General features: G+C 52.1%; 1 protein-coding gene across 1 annotated transcript in view; it reads right to left on the reverse strand.

The window, feature by feature from the left end:
* Positions 1–17,346, reverse strand: part of GALNT12 (polypeptide N-acetylgalactosaminyltransferase 12) — a 59,706-nt gene that overhangs the window by 18,782 nt on the left and 23,578 nt on the right. The window contains exons 4-7 of the mRNA XM_058302621.1: positions 15,394–15,579; positions 13,681–13,798; positions 12,188–12,364; positions 8,622–8,753 (exon numbers count right to left, since the gene is read on the reverse strand). Coding sequence (XP_058158604.1) covers positions 8,622–8,753; positions 12,188–12,364; positions 13,681–13,798; positions 15,394–15,579 — 613 coding nt within the window. The remainder of the gene's footprint in view (positions 1–8,621; positions 8,754–12,187; positions 12,365–13,680; positions 13,799–15,393; positions 15,580–17,346) is intronic.

Below are 17,346 nucleotides of genomic sequence, written 5' to 3' on the forward strand. Positions count from 1 at the left end.
CAGAGTGGCAGGAACAAGACTAAAATGTGAAAGTCAGTAGTGTTTCTTCTACACATTAGAAATGAGCAATCTGAGGAGGAAGTCAGGAAAAAATTCCATTTACAATAGCGACAAAAAGAATCAAATATTTAGAGAAAAACTTAACCAAGGACATAAAGCACTTGTATTCAGAAAACTACAATGCATTGCTAAAAGAAATAAAAGAAAACCTAAATAAATGGAATAACATTCTGTGTTCATGGATGGGAACATCATTAAGTTTCGATTCTACCCAAATACAAATTCAATGCAATCCTGATATAAATTCCCACAGCCTTTTTGTAAAGAAATGGAAAACCCAATTATCAAATTTATTTGGAAGAGAAAGGGGCCCTGAATAGCCAGAAACATCTTAAAAAGGAAGAAAAAAGTTTGGGAGACTCTCACTTCTGTACTTCAAATCATATTACCTAGTTTCAGTGGTTAAAAAAACAGCATGGTACTGGCATAAGATAGACATACAGACCAATGGAACCAAAGTGATGATTAAAACACAGACCCTAGGGGAGTGGCTGTAGCTCAGGTGATTAAGGGCCAGCTTCCCACGTACAAGGTCCCGGGTTCAATCCTCAGTATCTTCTTTAAAAAAAACAACAGACCCTCACATCTATGGTCACGTGATTTTGACAAGGCTGTCAAGTCCACCTAGCTGGAACAGAACAGTCTATTCAATAAATGGAGTTGGGAGGACAAGATACCCATATCCAAAAGAAAGAAAAAAGACCCCTATCTCACACCATATTCAAAAATTAACTCAAAATGGATCAAAGACCTAAATATAAAAGCTAGAACTGTAAAACTAGAAGAAATACAGGCAAACATCTTCAAGACTTGGTAGTAGGTGGTGGATTCTTAAACCTTACACTGAAAACATGAGCAACAAAAGAAAAAATGGATAAATGGGACCTCCTCAAACTTAAACACTTTGGTGATTCAAAGGACTGTGTCAAGAAGGTGAAAAGGCAGCCCAAGCAATGGGAGAATAAATTTCCAGTAAGGGTTTGATTTCTATTCTATGTAACAAAATCATACGCCTCAACAATAAAAGAGCAAACAATCCAATTTAAAAATGGCCAAAAGAGTTTTTCTCCAAAGAGGAAATACAAATGGTGAAAAAGCACATGAAAAAATGTTCAACATCACTATCTATTAGGGAAACGCAAATCAAAACTATGAGATATCATCTCATACATCATAGAATGGCCATTATTAAAAAGAAAAAAGAAAAGCAGTAGGTTCTGGAGAAGATGTGGAGAAACAGGAACACTCCCTCACTGTTGGTGGGAATGTAGAATGGTGCAGGCTCTGTGAAAGACAGTTTGGTGGTTCCTCAGGAAGCTAAATATAGAAATGCTGTATGATCTGGCAATCCCTCTACGAGGAATATATCCAGAAAAACTGAAAGCAGGGACACAAACAGACATTTGCACACCAATGTTCATAGTGGCATTATTCACAATTGCCAAAAAGTGGACACAACCCAAGTGTCCATCAACTTGTGAAGAATAAAGAAAATGTGGTATATACATACAATGGAATACTCTGCTGCTGTAAGAAGAAATGAAATTGGGACACATACGATACCATGGAGGAACCTTGAAGACATTATACTAAGTGAAATAAGCCAGACACAAAAGGACAAATGTTATATGGCCTCACTAATATGAACTAAATACAAAGAATAAACACATAGGGTTAAAACATAGAGTATAGGTTACTAGGAGATAGGATGAGGGCTGAGAAGGGGCACTGATGCTTAATGTGTGTAGGATTTTTAATTAGCTTGACTGTCAAAGTGTGGAAATGGATAGAGTTGATGGTAACATACTATAGTGAGCATAATGAACACAGCTGGTTTATAAATGGAATTGTGGCTGAAAGGGGTAGTACAGGGATATAAATGTCAGTTGAAAGAAAGCAATAGAATAGTCTAGGGACTAACAGTGAATGGAGGTGGATGAGGACTGTGGTTAATAGTATAAATACAAGAATGTTCTTCTATGAACTAGAACAAAATGTACATCACTATTACAAGCTGGTAAGAATATGGAGACGTGTGGGAAAAATACAATTAACGTAACCTATGAACTATAGTTAACAGCAATATTGCTGACACTGCATCAATATGAAAGGAGGTACTGTTGTTTTTGTTAAAGATTTATTTATTTCTCTCCCCTTCCCCTCCACCCCAGTTGTCTGTTCTCTGTGTCTATTTGCTGCGTCTTCTTTGTCCACTTCTGTTGTTGTCAGTGGCACGGGAATCTGTGTTTCTTTCTTTTTTGTTGCGTCATCTTGTGTCACTTCTCCGTGTGTGCGGCACCATTCCTGGGCAGGCTGCACTTTCTTTCGCACTGGACAGCTCTACTTACGGGGCACACTCCTTGTGCGTGGGGCTCCCCTACGTGGGGGACACCCCTGCGTGGCACGGCACTCCTTGCGTGCATCAGCACTGCGTGTGGGCCAGCTCCACACAGGTCAAGGAGGCCCGGGGTTTGAACCACAGACCTCCCATGTGATAGACGGATACCCTAACCACTGAGTCAAGTCCACTTCCCTTATTTTTTTAAAGATTTATTTTTTTCATTTATTTCTCTCCCTTCTCCCCCACCCCCAGTTATCTGCTCTCTGTTCCATTCGCTGTTTGTTCTTCTGTGACCACTTCTACCCTTATCAGCAGCACCGGGAATCTGTTTCTTTTTGTTGCATCATCTTGCTGTGTCAGCTCTCCATGTGTGCGGTGCTGTTCTTGGGCAGGCTGAACTTTCTTTCGCGCTGGGCGGCTCTCCTTACAGGGCATACTCCTTGCATGTGGGGCTCCCCTATGCGGGGGACACCCCTGTGTGGCAGGGCACTCCTTGCACACATCAGCACTATGCATGGGCCAGCTCCACACGGGTCAAGGAAGCCCGGGGTTTGAACCATGGACCTCCCATGTGGTAGACAGACGCCCTAACCACTGGGCCAAGTCTGTCACTGGTACTGTCTTAATAATATATTAATAAGAGGGGAGTATGGAAAAAACATACCAAATGTATGCTATTGACCAAAGCTAGCAGTAACAGTCTGATGATGTTCTCTCATAATCTGTAACAAATGTTCCACAACAAGGTGTTGGTGGAGGGGTGTTATATGGGAATTATGCACATTATGCATGATTGTTTTGTAAGTTCACAACTTTTCTAATAAAAGAATATAAAAAAAGGAACAACAAAATGGAAGGACACTTTATCAGATACCAAGACTTATTTTTATTTTTTTTAAAGATTTATTTTATTTCTCTCCCCTCCCCCACCACCCCAGTTGTCTGTTCTCTGTGTCTATTTGCTGTGTGTTCTTCTTTGTCCGCTTCTGTTGTTGTCAGCGGCACGGGAATCTGTGTTTCTTTTCGTTGTGTCATCTTGTGTCAGCTCTCCGTGTGTGCAGCGCCATTCCTGGGCAGGCTGCACTTTCTTTCGCACTGGGCGGCTCTCCTTACGGGGCACACTCCTTGCACGTGGGACTCCCCTACGTGGGGGACACCCCTGCATGGCAGGGCACTCCTTGAGTGCATCAGCACTGCACATGGGCCAGCTCCACACGGGTCAAGGAGGCCTGGGGTTTGAACCACGGACCTCCCATGTGGTAGACGGATGCCCTAACCACTGGGCCAAGTCCGCTTCCCTTATTTTGTTAAAGATTTATTTTTTTAATTTATTTCTCTCCCCTCCCCCCCCACCCCCCCCCCCAGTTATCTGCTCTCTGTTCCATTCACTGTGTGTTCTTCTGTGACCACTTCCATCCTTGTCAGCAGCACCGGGAATCTGTGTTTCTTTTTGTTGCATCATCTTGCTGTGTCAGCTCTCCATGTGTGCGGTGCCGTTCTTGGGCAGGCTGTACTTTCTTTCGCACTGGGCAGCTCTCCTTACAGGGCACACTCCTTGCATGTGGGGCTCCCCTACACAGGGACACTCCTGTGTGACACGGCACTCCTTGCACACATCAGCACTGCACATGGGCCAGCTCCACATGGGTCAAGGAGGCCCGGGGTTTGAACCCTGGACCTCCCATTTGGTAGGCAGACACCCTATCCATTGGGCCAAGTCCGCTTCCCTCAAGACTTATTTTAAGATTAGAGTAACTACAGACAAATACATTAATGGAACTGAATAGAGTCTAATGTCTAGAAAAAGACCTAGATATATGCATACATGATTTATGGTGAAGTTGCATGATAGAGCATGGGACAAAAGGCAGTATTTTCAACAAGTAGATACCTGCATGGGGGAAGAAAGAAACTTGATATCTACCACAGACTGTGTACACAAGTCAATCCTAGATCTAAATGTGAAAGGCAAAAGAATAAAACTTCAAGATAATTTTAGGCTGGAGAAAAATTTCTTACTAAGCACAAAGCATAAAATAGGCTATATTAAAACTGTTCAACAAAAGACAATATTGAGAATAAAAACGCAAGCTAGAGAGTGGAAGATAACTGCCATACACAATTGTCAAGGGATTTGGATCCAGAATATGTGAAGAGATCATACAAAAAAATACTATAAACAAAGAGAACCTAAAAGAGAAATGTACAGGTGATCTGAATAGGCACTTCACAAAAAGGATTTCTAAATGGCCTCTCAACATTTGAAAACATGTTCACCTCATCAGTCATCAGGAAAATATAAATTCAAAACTACACTGTAATAATACTCCCCACATCCCAAAATGGGTTTTTAAAAAAGACAATACAAAGTGATGGTGGGGGTTTGGAGCAATGGAATGCTCAAATGCTGATAATCGACTGTAAACTGATACAATCATTCTGGAAAACAATTTGCCAATTTCTTTCTAGGGATCTACTCAGCAGAAATATGTTAGCCCATGTGCACCAAGAGCTAGATACAGGAATGTTCACAGCACCATTACTTACAATTGCCCAAAGCTGGAAACAACCCAACTGTTCATCAACAGTAAGACTCGATTGTGATGTCTTCACACAAGTGCAGCAGTTTGATATTATTGATGAATTCCAAAAAGAAATACTAGATAATGTTTGTAAACTGGTCTTTTCCTCTGGGCATATGAGATTATATTGGATTCAGAGGTTTGCTTGATTAAGTCATTATGCAAACCTCTTGTGCCAGTAGGGCACTGAGTCCCCGCCATTTGGTGCATGGAAACTAACAGATAAAAGGCATGGCAAAGGACAGAGTTTAGGGTTTTTGATGATGGAGTTTTGATGTTGGAGTTTGATGCTGAAGCCTTAGGCTGGAGGTCCAGGAAGTAAGCTCACAGAGGAAAGAGAAGCAAGACCCTGGAAGAGAGGAACCCAGGAAGCCTGAACCCTCGCAGACGTCGGCAGCCATCTTGCTCCAACACGTGGAAATAGACTTTGGGGGGGGGGAGTAACTTGTGCTTTATGGCCTGGTACCTGTAAGCTCCTACCCCAAATAAAAACCCTTTATAAAAACCCACCAGTTTCTGGTATTTTGCATCAGCACCCCATTGGTTGACTAATACACAATGTAATCCTAGAAAGCAATAAAAACAATCGACAGTCTCACAGAACATGGAAGCAGCTCAAATATAACACTGAGGGAAAGAAGGCAGATAAAAGAATACGTACTTTTTGCTTTCATTTATGTACAGACAAAACTGAGCTGCAGTGTCAGAAGTCAGGACAGCAGACACCTTTGCGAAGATGAAAGGAGTGGTGCTTAAGAATGAGCACAGAGTGCTTCGAGTACGAAGGGAACGTGCTATTTCTTGGTTGAGGTTATACAGATTTTCACTTGGTAAGAAGTCATTGGACTGTACCTTAATATTTTGTGAACTTTCTGTGTGATCTAAATTTTAAAAATCAAGTGAACATTAAAACACTAAAAAAAAGGGGCCAAGGATGTGACTAGACCTCTCTCCCAAGATGTTCAGATGGCCAGTGAGCTCGTGAACGCATGCTCAGCATCCCGTTAGAGAAAGGCACGGACCACTCCGCACCGCTATCTCGGCCACGCGTTGTGAGGAAGCGGAGAAGCAGGGACCCTCCGCCACTGGTGGGAAGGAAAACGGTGCTGCCACCGTGGAAAACAGTTTGGAGGCTCCACAGAAGGGTAAACATAAAAGATCCGGCAATCCCACTCCGAGGAATAGACACCAAAGAATTGAGAGCAGGGATTCGGACAGATATTTTTGCACCAAATTCACTGCAGCACTGTACACAATAAGCAAAAGGTGGAAGCAACTCAAGTGTCCACCAGTGGAAGAATGGATAATCAAAATGTGGTCTAGCCATCCAATAGAACATTAGGCAGTCATAAAGAGGACTGACATGCTGGCAGATGCTGCAGCACAGGTGAACCTTGAAGACATCATGTGGAATGAAAAAGCCAGACACAAAAAGACAAATATGGTGTGATTTCTCTTATGTGAGATATTTACAACAGGGGCTCTTAGCCCTTTTTGTTTCATGGATCCCTCTGCCAGTCAGGTGAAAAACCACGGACCCCTTACTAAGTCCACACTAGACTGTGTATTATTTAATAAATATATCGCACCTGCAGCAACACATCCCCGCAAGAAAAATGTTTTTTTGAATTCCAATTCAAGCTCATGGGCCCCTAGTGAAGAGCCCCTGATTTAGAACAAGCAAATTCAGAGACAGAAAACAGGCTGGTTGTGAGGAGGAAGGGAAATGGGGAGTTAATGCTAAATGAGCATGCATTTGCTAGTCTGGAAATAGTGAAGGTTCCGCGGCATTGTCAATGTTCTTAATGTCAAAGAATTGTCCACTTAAAATTATTTTTGATGTTATGCATATTTTACCACAAATAAAAATAAATTTTTATAAGAAGAAAACATCCTCATTTTGCAGAGATGAATACTGAAGTGTAGAGAAATGAAATAACATGTCTGAGGTTTGCTAAGAAAAAAAAAGTGGGAGAGTGGACTGGAAAAGTGAAATCTTGGTACTTCTACAATCTCAGGTACAGGATTCACTGGTTGCATTCTCTTGCATTTGCATACCTTAGAACAATTTCACAGTTGTAGCAGTTTGATATTGCTTATTGGATTATGTTTGTGAACTGGTTTGGGCATAGTAGAGTGTACTGGATTCAGAGGTTTCGCTCTTACTTGACTAAATAACGATTAGGGCTTTGATTGGGCCACAGCAGTAGGACGTTGTGTCTGCTCCCACCCCCGTGGTGGGCGGGAACTCACAGAGAACAGCCCTGGCACAGAAGAGAGTTTGGAGTTTTGATCCTGGAGCCCAGGAAGCACGCACAGAGAAGCAGATACAGCAGAGCCCCCAGGAAGAGAGACGAGCCGCTCACCTGAGGGTTTACAGCTGGCCTTGTGGAGCGACCAGAGCAGCTGAGCCCAGAGAGGAACGAGCCCCGGGAAGAGAAGAACCCAGGAAGCCTGACCCCTGGAAGACGCCAGCAGCCATCGTGCTCCAACATGTGGAAACAGACTTTGGTGAGGGAAGTAACTTAGGCTTCATGGCCTGGTATCTGTAACGCCTACCCCACATAAACGCCCTTTATAAGAGCCACCTGATTTCTGGTACTTTGCGGCGGCACCCCTTGGCTGGCTAATATAACCGTGCAGGTAGAACTGAGTGCATCCCGAGCCTGCTTCGTACTTTTCACAGGCGTCCAGAGCAGAACACCAGCACCCCCCACCCAAAAGCCGCAGAGAGGCGCCCTCACGAGGCTGCTGGAATTCCAAGCCAAAGCCAGAGGCACGGCCTCTCGGGGGCCTTGCTCCAGGAACCTCTCTTTCTGGGTTTTTGAAATCCCAGCAGTGGCTCTCCGTGAAGCCCGCCTGCCTTTGCAGGTTTCTAGGCTGGGAATCTTTAACGGATCCAGACATTTAGACTTGAAGTACCGTGATGAGGCGCGAGTAAAATACAGGAAATGGAAACGAAAACGCCAAGTCCGTGTATAAAGGAGCCAAAGGGGGCTCCCGCGTGGTGGCCCCTCTGTGGTTTACTGCACAGCAGCCGGGGGCGTTAGGGGAAAACACCTGCACCAACTCAAATCCTTCACATCCAGCTGTTTTAAAAACAGTGCAAACAAGATTCTCAGCCATTTAGAGTTCATCTACTTTGCAGACCCGGTCAAACTGCACTCCACACCTGCTTGCCACTGAGAAGCTAAAGCCCTGCACTCGGAAGACCCCAAAGCGCGTCCACACCTCAGGGCGGCCCAGGCTGACTTCGTCACACAGAAGCCTCCCCCCTCCCCTAGGAGTTCGGAGCCCCCCTCTCTCTGCCTTGCTCCCCCTCTGTGGGCTCCCCCTCTGTGGGCTCCCCTGCAAGGCAGCAGGCCCCAGGCCAGCAGCTGGCTGCTCCTGCCATCTAGTGGTCAGACGTGTCTCTCGGGACAAGTCCGAAACCCTGACACACGCCCTGCCCAAGCCTCGGTCACCCTCCAGAAAACGAGAGGCTCCCACCGGCCCGTTCCAGGAGGGCGTCCAGCTCGGACGTTCTGGACCTGCGGCCCCGACGCACACGTGGAGGAGGGACAGTGGCCGCAAAGCCTAGGCTTCGCCCGTCAGCCCGGGAGCCAGGGGACCCCGGCCGCCAGGGCCGCCTCGCTCACCATCCCGAAGAAGCCAGGCCTGTCTTCAGGCACGTGCAGCTCTGGGTACACGGTCTCCAGGAACCACCTGAAGTCCCTGCACTGGAGCGCCGCCCGCAGCTGCTTCCTCGCCGTCACGTCCCCGAAGGGCTCCTGAGAAAACAGAGCGGCCAACCGTGAGCCCCGCGGGTCCCGGTGCTTCCCAGCAACCCCCTCTGCCCACTCGACAAGCTTTTATTGAGCACCTATTGCGTACCAAGCCCTGTGCAGGATGAAAGCTGACACAGTTCCAGCACGCTGGCCCCAATTCCATGCCCGGATGCTCTGGCACGGCCAGGGGACGAGGAGAGGCGGGACACACCTGCCTGAGAGCCGGGGAGCCGAACCCCGAGCTGCCCTGGATTCCACTTCTGAGTGTCCCCATTTTGGTGCTTTCTGTTGATGATTTCACAGTTTAAAGTAGCCCTCGAGTGTAGCATGGGAATACTGTGCAGTGTTCCTAAGAGCAAGAAGGCTGTGATGTGCCTTACGAAGAAAATACATGTCAGCTAAACTGCGTTCAGGCATGAGCTGTAGAGCTGCTGGCTGTGTGTTCATGTTCATGAATCAACGATATATATTAAATACGGTGTCTTTAAACACAAACACACATAAAACAAGGTTTTGTATTGATTAGTTGATGAAAATATTGTGACCAGAGGCTCGCAGGCACCTGACCCTGTATTTTCTCCCGGGAGCAGTGGTTAAGAATTCACTAATTCAATGTCTGCCGCTACCTTACTGAACACGTCTGAGAAGAACAAAAATCCACTGTTACATCTAACTATTCAAGCACAGGTAAACATTCAGGACATCCTCATGCATGAAAAACTATATGTGCTCAACCTTTTTAAGCACAAATTGTGTTAACTTATCATGGTAACAGCAAAAAAAAAAAGTTTTAACTACTTGTGCAGAGTTTTCCGATGATCAAATAAAGGAAGCATCTCTTATGGCAGATGTGAGCCACAGGCCAGTGCTGGGTTCTGGTAAACTATTAGAATTCGACAAGCTGGATACTTAATAAAATGGCAATAATCACTAAGCGTTTGAATGAAATTCCCAGTGTCTGCTAATTTTCCGGAAGTCCTTTCTACAACGAGAGTGCCTGTGCCCTCAGCCTCCACCGAAGATCCCTGTTCATGCAGCCTCCAGCTGAAAGGTGTCCTGGGCGCCGCTCCTACACGTTCCTTGGGGGCAGAGCTGTGGGTTCCAGAGGTTTCCACCCTGCAGCTGTCAGCACGTCGGAGGCCTGGGACCCTGGAGCCCCAGAGGATGGGGGCGCTAAGGGGGTGAGTCCCCTGGGGGATGGACAGCCAGGGCCCACAGCCAAGTTCTAGCTGCAGCGAGTTCCTCGGGCGAGCTCTTTGAGCCTGCCTCTTGCTGAGTCCCAGGTTTCTCCTGTGACAGTTTACTGGACGCACCATCAGGTTTGAGACCTTGGCAGAAAACAGAAAACAGCCCCTGTCCTGAGCAGCTGAGCCCACGCCCCAAGCATGCCCCCTCTGCGGCTCTCATCCTCAGGGGCCGCTGTGCACCTGCCCCGACCACCCGGGGCCGGGAACGATCCATTAAGCACAGCCTCTAAGCCAGGAGCCAGGAACGGGGCCATACCTGCCACCCCACAGGCACCCAGGAAACCAGCCCGCCTGCCGCTGCCATCGGCTGCCTGCTTGGCTCCAGCTGGCCTCTCCCAGGTGCGCCCCGGCCCTGTGCCGCAGCCCTCCCACATGTGGCACTGTCAGCAATAAAGATGTTTGCTTTTCACCTCTCCAGGGGCTTTGTGCTGTGTCCCGCCACCTCAGAGCCTACACTCAGGCTGGAATGTCGCTAGAAGGCACGGGACTGTCAGACGAGAACGCTGTGGCTCTGCGTCCACCTGCCATGAAGACTTGGGGCAGGGATTTCCACCCAGGAGCCGTGACAGTGCCTAGGAGCAGAGTTTCTTGTCCCACCCAGCAGCCCTCTTAGTTGTGCAGATGCAGAGTAAGTGGGTGCTCCTGGCCTGGGAACAGGCACAAGTGGCCCTCGGTATCAGAGATGGGCCGCGCAGAGGCAGAGGTCTGCCTCGTATCTGGGGCCACCTGGGGGAGAAGAGGCAGAGCCCATGCTCACAGTGGACCCCTGCAAGGGCACAACAAGGTTCTGGGGCACAGAGAGCAGTAAGCCCCTGAGATTATCCCCCAAGGGAAGGAGAGTTGGGGCTGATGTCCAGGGTCCCTCAGGACTTGGGTGTGGGGAGCCTGGACTGGTCCCGCGGGGACCCCTTTGCCATCTCTCTTGCCACCGGGCCCAGCAAGGCAGTGACCAGCATATGAGGCTGTTCAGCCCGTCAGGCCGGGGACCCACCTTCATAGCCACAAAAGACTGAAACGAAGGCAGCGGGAGGCCTGTCCACCCTCCAGTTCTCTTTCTCCCTGGCAATGGAGGCAGAGCGCACACCCCATTTCAAGGGCGAGCCTGTGGGGCTCTCGGGCAATCAAGGGTGCTCGGAAGGGGCCTCTGGGAGAAAAGAGACCTCTCAGGTGACCAGGCAGGGGTGCCCTAGGCATCAACTCTGGAAATAGAGAACTCTACTTCAACTCGCACCCTGCCCTGTGGACTCAATCCTCCGGGTACCAAGCCAAGAAGTGAGCTGTGATATTAATAAAATGCCTGGCACGGGGCACAGGGTGTCCAGTGACGGGCCAAGCTACGTGGTTTTATTACCATAGCCAGGCAGGAAGGAATCTGGCCTCACCTAAAGAAAGATCCCGCCTCGGTCTCGAAATTCCTGGAACATCCCAAGGGATAGGGGTCCTTTGCTAGTCATGGTGGCCCCTCGGCCCCCACTTGAGCTTCTGCCAAGGTGGGCGAGCACCTGAGAGTTTATGTTAATGAGACGGCTGGGTGGGACTGCACCTGCAGTCTTAGGGTGCTGCGGCCACAGAAAGACCAACGAGGTGATTTGTGGGTGGGACTTTGAGCCCAGTCACAGCAGTGACCTCTGGGAGGGGGCGCCTGGAGGCCGAGCCAGGCCACCTGGGTGCCCAGGTGATGAGAAAACCCCCGGACACCGAAGCTGGGCTGCGCACTCCCAGGTGGTGACATTTTCTCTGCGTTTTGTCCCCATCGGTGCTGGGAAGGTAGAGCAGCCCGAGGACGTGACGCCTTTCCAGCCCTCGCCTGACCCCTCTCTTCCTTCGGCTGGTTCTCAGGTATATCCTTTCATTGCAATAAAACTGCAAATGCTAAGTTCAGCACTTTCTTGAGTTCTGTGAGTCACTCCAGCAATTATCGAACCCGGGGGGGGGTTCGGGGGAACCCTGAACCTGCAGCAGGTATCTGAAGTGAGAAAAATTCCATGGAGGCTGACCCCCCACCTTTGCAGTTTGGCAAAAGCACAGCACTTGGGGTTACACGTCTTGGCCCCTCCCCTCGAGCTGGGCTCGCTCTGGTCTCTACTTTCACTGTGAGGGCCCCATTTATTCCCTATTTCTGGAAACAAATCAAGCCTGCCGGGGGGGGCTCGGCGGAGGTCGGGTGGGGCCCGGGCAGCGGGGACTCACCAGGCGGGCGTGGGGGTTGCGGTGGTAGTAGATCTCCTTGTAGCCGTCCATCCACACTTCAGCCGCCCGGACGCTGTTGGCCAGAGCCTTGCCGCGCGAGTAGGGCGCTTGCTTGGGGAACACGTGGCCCACGTGGGAGCAGGGGTGCGTCTCCAGCGTCCCGCCGCACTGCCAGATCTGTGCCCGGGGCAGAGGGAAGGCGGGATGAGCAGGGAAGGGGCCACGGCCTGCAGCGCAGAGGCTGGCCACGTCGAGACCACGGCCACCGCCACCAAGACACGCTCCCAGGGCCGGAGGCCGCCTAGCCAGCGTGCGCACGGCCCAGGATGCAGCCGACACCAAGACAGAAGCCCCAGGGGCATGGGAGCCGCCGGAGCCTACAAAGCCCATGCACTAGGTTCATGCACTTGACTCCTGGGAGAGCTCCGGCCGACCTCGCTCAGGGCCCACCGGCTCGTGAGCAAAACGCGGGCGTGATTACCTGGGCTCCTACCCCAGAAGATAGGAAAGCAGCGAGGAGGAAGAGAAGTTGGGAAGGGGGAAAGGCAAGAGCTTCGAGAGGGAGGCAGAGCAGCCTGACACCTAGGGAAGAGGTAGAAAGACTGTTAAAGAGCACCCCAAAACCCAGCAGGCCACTGCGTGCTCAAGGGGCGGCTGTGCACATCTGGTCCCGAGGACGCCTGCAACCAGGTCTGGCACCTGGGACTTGGAGGGGGGAGCCTGAGTCCTCGGTGGAAGGCCAAGGTCTTGTTAATTAACTCTTTTTATGAGGACAGGAAACCATATCAAATATTATGAAAATTCTTTATTTAGACCAAAAAACACAAATGTCTACAGAAGGCTTTGAGACGTAACGTGTACGATTTGGTTAACTGGAAAATCCACTGAAATGCTAGGGGTTTCTCAAGTCAGCAGGTGGGGGGCAGAAGGGGAGAGTCCACAGGCCACGTACCCCAGAACCGAGAGAGAAGCTTCTTAGAAATGCAGATTCCTGGGCCCCACCCTTAAAGGTATGGAACCCGCCTTTCTGGAGACTCTGCCCATGAATCTGCCTTTTTAACAAGTTTCCCCCATGAGTCTTAGAGGTGTCAAAGTTTGAAAGTCACTGCGCCAAATAAAGAGGCTGCTTTATAAGTACTTCACCACCTAACAGCTCTGGCAGCCAAGAGGAAGAGACAGGGCCTGAGTTTTAGCCAAGTCTCTGCTACTAAAAAAACTCAATGTATGACCCCGAACAAATCACTGGCCCTCTCTGGCCTCAATTCCTCCCACCTGTAAAGTGAGAGAAAGAACCAGGTGACTTTCAAGGTGCTTTACAGTCCAAAATCTATGAAAAGTACAATTTTTAAGAAGCTGAAACAAGAAGGAAAACATGTTTCCTCCACCGCCACCATGGAGTCCACCAGGATTTCTACAGCAAACCCATCCTTCCCAAAGAGAGAGAGAGAGATGGCAGGCCGAGAATGCGCCCAAAGAGAGGATGGGGTACTTACCCTAAAGGAGAATTCGAGGTTTTCTCCTCCCCAAACTTCCATTCCTGTATCATAAGACCCCAGATATTCAAAATATTTCTTACTCACAGCAAACAGCCCACCGGCCATGGTTGGAGACCTAGAAGAACGCGAGGCGCACGTTGCAGTGGCAATGGCAGGACGCAGCGCAGGCCCTCGAGCGGCCAAGCAGCCCGGGGCTAACACTCGTTCATCCATTTCCAAACGCGCCCGAGCAACCGCACTGCGCCAGCTCAGCCGGGCCTGGAGCCACGGCTGGCCGCCCAGCTCCTGCTCCGAGGGGGTCACCCCCTCCTCCCCAGACAAGAATGGAACGCAGCGTGCAGGCTCGCTGCTGTCGGCCAAGCCCCGCGGGGACACAGCAGAGGCAGGGACGGGAGGGCTACGCTCCCTGGGGGGTGAGGTCTGCACGACCGAGGGCAGGTGGCCTAGCAGCGCAGTGGAGACACGAGGGCAGCCTGGGCGAGGGCCTGTGGGTGGGAGACCCCTGTGCTTTCGGAGGCTCGGGAGCAGGCGCCGAGTGGAGAGGCCGCGCTCCACGAGACCCTGTCAGGGCCAGCCAGGGGGCCACCTGGGCTCTCCCGGCGCAGGGACCTGCGTGGCCAGTGGAAGTCGGGCTGTATCCCCTCCTGCCTAGGGGGCTCCCCCTCCGGGACCCAGGCCACCAGCCCTGGCCTCATTCTCTCCCTACGAGGGGTACCTTGACGCCCGCTCAAGGCCTGGCTCAGTGCAGAGGTGCAGGGACAAAAGCATGAGGTCAGAGGGTGGGCGAGAACGGGAAGGAGGAGTCCCAGCGCCACCGCTTCTCCGGTAAGTAAAGGAAGATGCTCCCCCGCAGCTCTCCCGGCCCCGGCAAGGCCTGGCTGTCCCCACACACCAAGCTCCGGGCCCGCGGACAAGATGACCGCAGTGTTCCCCGTGGGAGGGGAGGGGAGAGGGGTACACGGACCCAGGGGACGCGGGATGCGTACGGTCATCTCTACGTCATGGGCGAGCAGACTGAGGTCCGGGATACTCCGGACAGACGGCTACCAAGCCCCTGGGCACGTGGGAGGGACTCCTGCTGCCATAACAGAGTGTACCTGGGACCCTGTGCCTCAGTTTCCAAGTCTGTCTACTGAGGGGCTGGGCAGGAGGCTCTCCATGGAATCCTGCAGGAGCTGGGCGTCCTCCTCGACTCTGCCACCCCCTCCTGTTTCTCTCTGTCCTCCCCTGCACATCCCGGGAACCCACAATTTCCCTCTGTCTTCTCCAAGTATCGTGTCTGACCTGGAAGGGCACACAGCCCCCTAACAATGTCCCTGTCCTCAGCCCCTGGCCATGTGGCATCGGCGTAATCTCTGAGGAGGCGACAGGCTCCGGCCACGTCCCGCTTGAGTCCACTCAGTGGCTTCCGCCCTCCCTGCCGTGGCTGGCCAGGCCCGGCGTGACTGGCGCCCCAGCCGCCCCACGCGCTCTCCTCCCCGGCTCCACGTGGCCAGCCCAGGGTCCTCTTGGGGCCAGGATCGGGGTGGAGGCCGAGCATGGACGCAGCCCCAGACCAGCGTCTCTGGCTCACACGCCAGCCACGACACTGGTCCTGACACCCCGACTGTCCCCCGACGGGCGCTGGACTCGGAAGGGCGGGAGGAGGACAGGCCGCTCCCCCTGGCGCCCAAGGAGGCACTGTGGCCCCTCGCGCCCCGACGGCCTCACCTGATGACGTCGATGGGCGACCGCATCCGCGCCCGCTCCCTCTGGGGCACCGTGTGCCAGGTGAACACCAGCCTCCAGTCGAAGCCACCGATCTGCGGCTCCCCGGAGTTGCCCAGGTACTCGAAGGTGTTCCAGTCGATGACGTCGATCACCGGGCACACCACGGCCGACTCCGACTCCTGGATCCTGAAACACCCAGGACGCCCGGCTCTGCACGTGCAGGGCAGCAGGAGGACCCGGGGCGACTCGAGACGGGGCGCCCTCCACCCTCCACCGGGGAGAAAGAACACCCGAGGAAGAGAGCCCTGCTCCTGCCGGGCCCCGCTGGGCCCCACCGGGACCCCGGGGGGGAGGAAGACCCGCGGTGCGAACAGACGCCAGGTCCATCCACGGACCTCCTGGCTAAGCATTGAGTCGCACCACGGAAGTCAGGATATTCACAGGGAAGAGACCTTCTGAAAGAGAAGGAGGCCTTCGTGGTCTCGAGATCGCAAGAGGGTGAATCGCAGTGAAACACTGCGACCTCGAGAAACAGCGGTGCCCGCAGGAGCAGGTGAGAGCAGAGTGCGCGGACCGGGGGGCTGCTTTGGAGTCAGAGGGCCCCTTCTGACCCGGCCCCTTGTGTATGGGACTAAGCTAAGTGGGTGACCTCTTGGAGAGGCTGGACTCAGGAATCACGCCTGCTCCCAGGGGAACGGGAGGACTCGGTGGGGGACAGTTGGAGGAAGGCTGGCAGAGAACCGCCACTGCCGCTCCTCTCTTCTTTCCTCTTTATTACGGCGGGAAACGCTGGCATTTGCTGGTGCAGGGATCACCTGGGTTTAGGACGCAGCGGCTCTCTCCGCAAACAACATCACGAGGCCCACGGGGATCAGATCCTGGGCCCTCGGGACTCGTTCAGGTCCTGCGCCCTGCCCCGTGGGCATGTGTGCATTTGCAGGTAGGATGGCAGTACCTCCTGAGACAAGGCCCCCTCGGCAGGGCAGCCCTGACTCCAGGACAATTGGAGGCCGAGAAGCAGAGGAAAGCTGGACAGGGTAAGAGGGGACCGAGAGACGGCGGGGGGTCACATGCCAGCAAGCCGCACGACAGGCCTTGGAGCTGGCACGGCCAGCAGGCCACCTAATGCCAGGCTCCAGGCCTCCGCCCCCGGCTGGTGCCTTCCTGGTGGCCGGCCAGCCCGTCGGCGTGTTTGCTACAGCAGCTCTGGCAAACTAAGGTTACACCCTAGCACCCGTCAGCTTCTGGATGGCATTTTCTTTGCAAATGAAACAGTCTAGACCACGTGTGGCCTCTGGCTTTCTTTGGGTTACGTTTTGGGGAGTGTTACCCAGACTTTAGGGCCAGAAAGCAAGACGGGACATCAGAGACACCGCTCTGAGGAAGAACTACAATTTTAGGGGAAACCGTGTTGTTTGGAACAGACTGTGCAAGACAGAATTGAGCCTGTGAGTTCTCTAACTCAAGGGAGCTGCAAAGCAGGTACCAACCAGCACCCCGTTTCTTAAAACGAAGTGATGGCATCATTGAAAGGGTGGAGAGAGTTACTGTCAGACCTGAGGGGCAGGTCTGAAGACACTGCCCAACCCCTGGCAGAGGCCAGAGGTCTGAGAACGCGTAGCTGGCGATCAAGCTGGCTGGAACCACGAGCAGCCAAACTTGCACAGGAAAGGGGAACATAGGAGGGACCACCTGCCAGCGCTGGAGTAAAAGGCTCTGGCTGTGGTTAGAGAAAGCTACCAGCCCAGAAGTGGGGTGCCCATGGGGCACTGCTGGCCGTGTAGAGCTGTGCTGCACAGGGCAGTCTGGTAGCCATGGCTGACATGGCAACCACGAGGATGGCCCCACACCTCCCAAAGGCTCTGGAGGGAAGGGGTGACGGTTCCTGCTGGACCACCTGAGGGACAGTCTCCAGCTCTGTGCACCTCAACACTGGTGCATGTCCAACCCCCC

Source organism: Dasypus novemcinctus, chromosome 8, assembly GCF_030445035.2.
Source record: "Dasypus novemcinctus isolate mDasNov1 chromosome 8, mDasNov1.1.hap2, whole genome shotgun sequence".
NCBI classification, from domain to species: domain Eukaryota; kingdom Metazoa; phylum Chordata; class Mammalia; order Cingulata; family Dasypodidae; genus Dasypus; species Dasypus novemcinctus.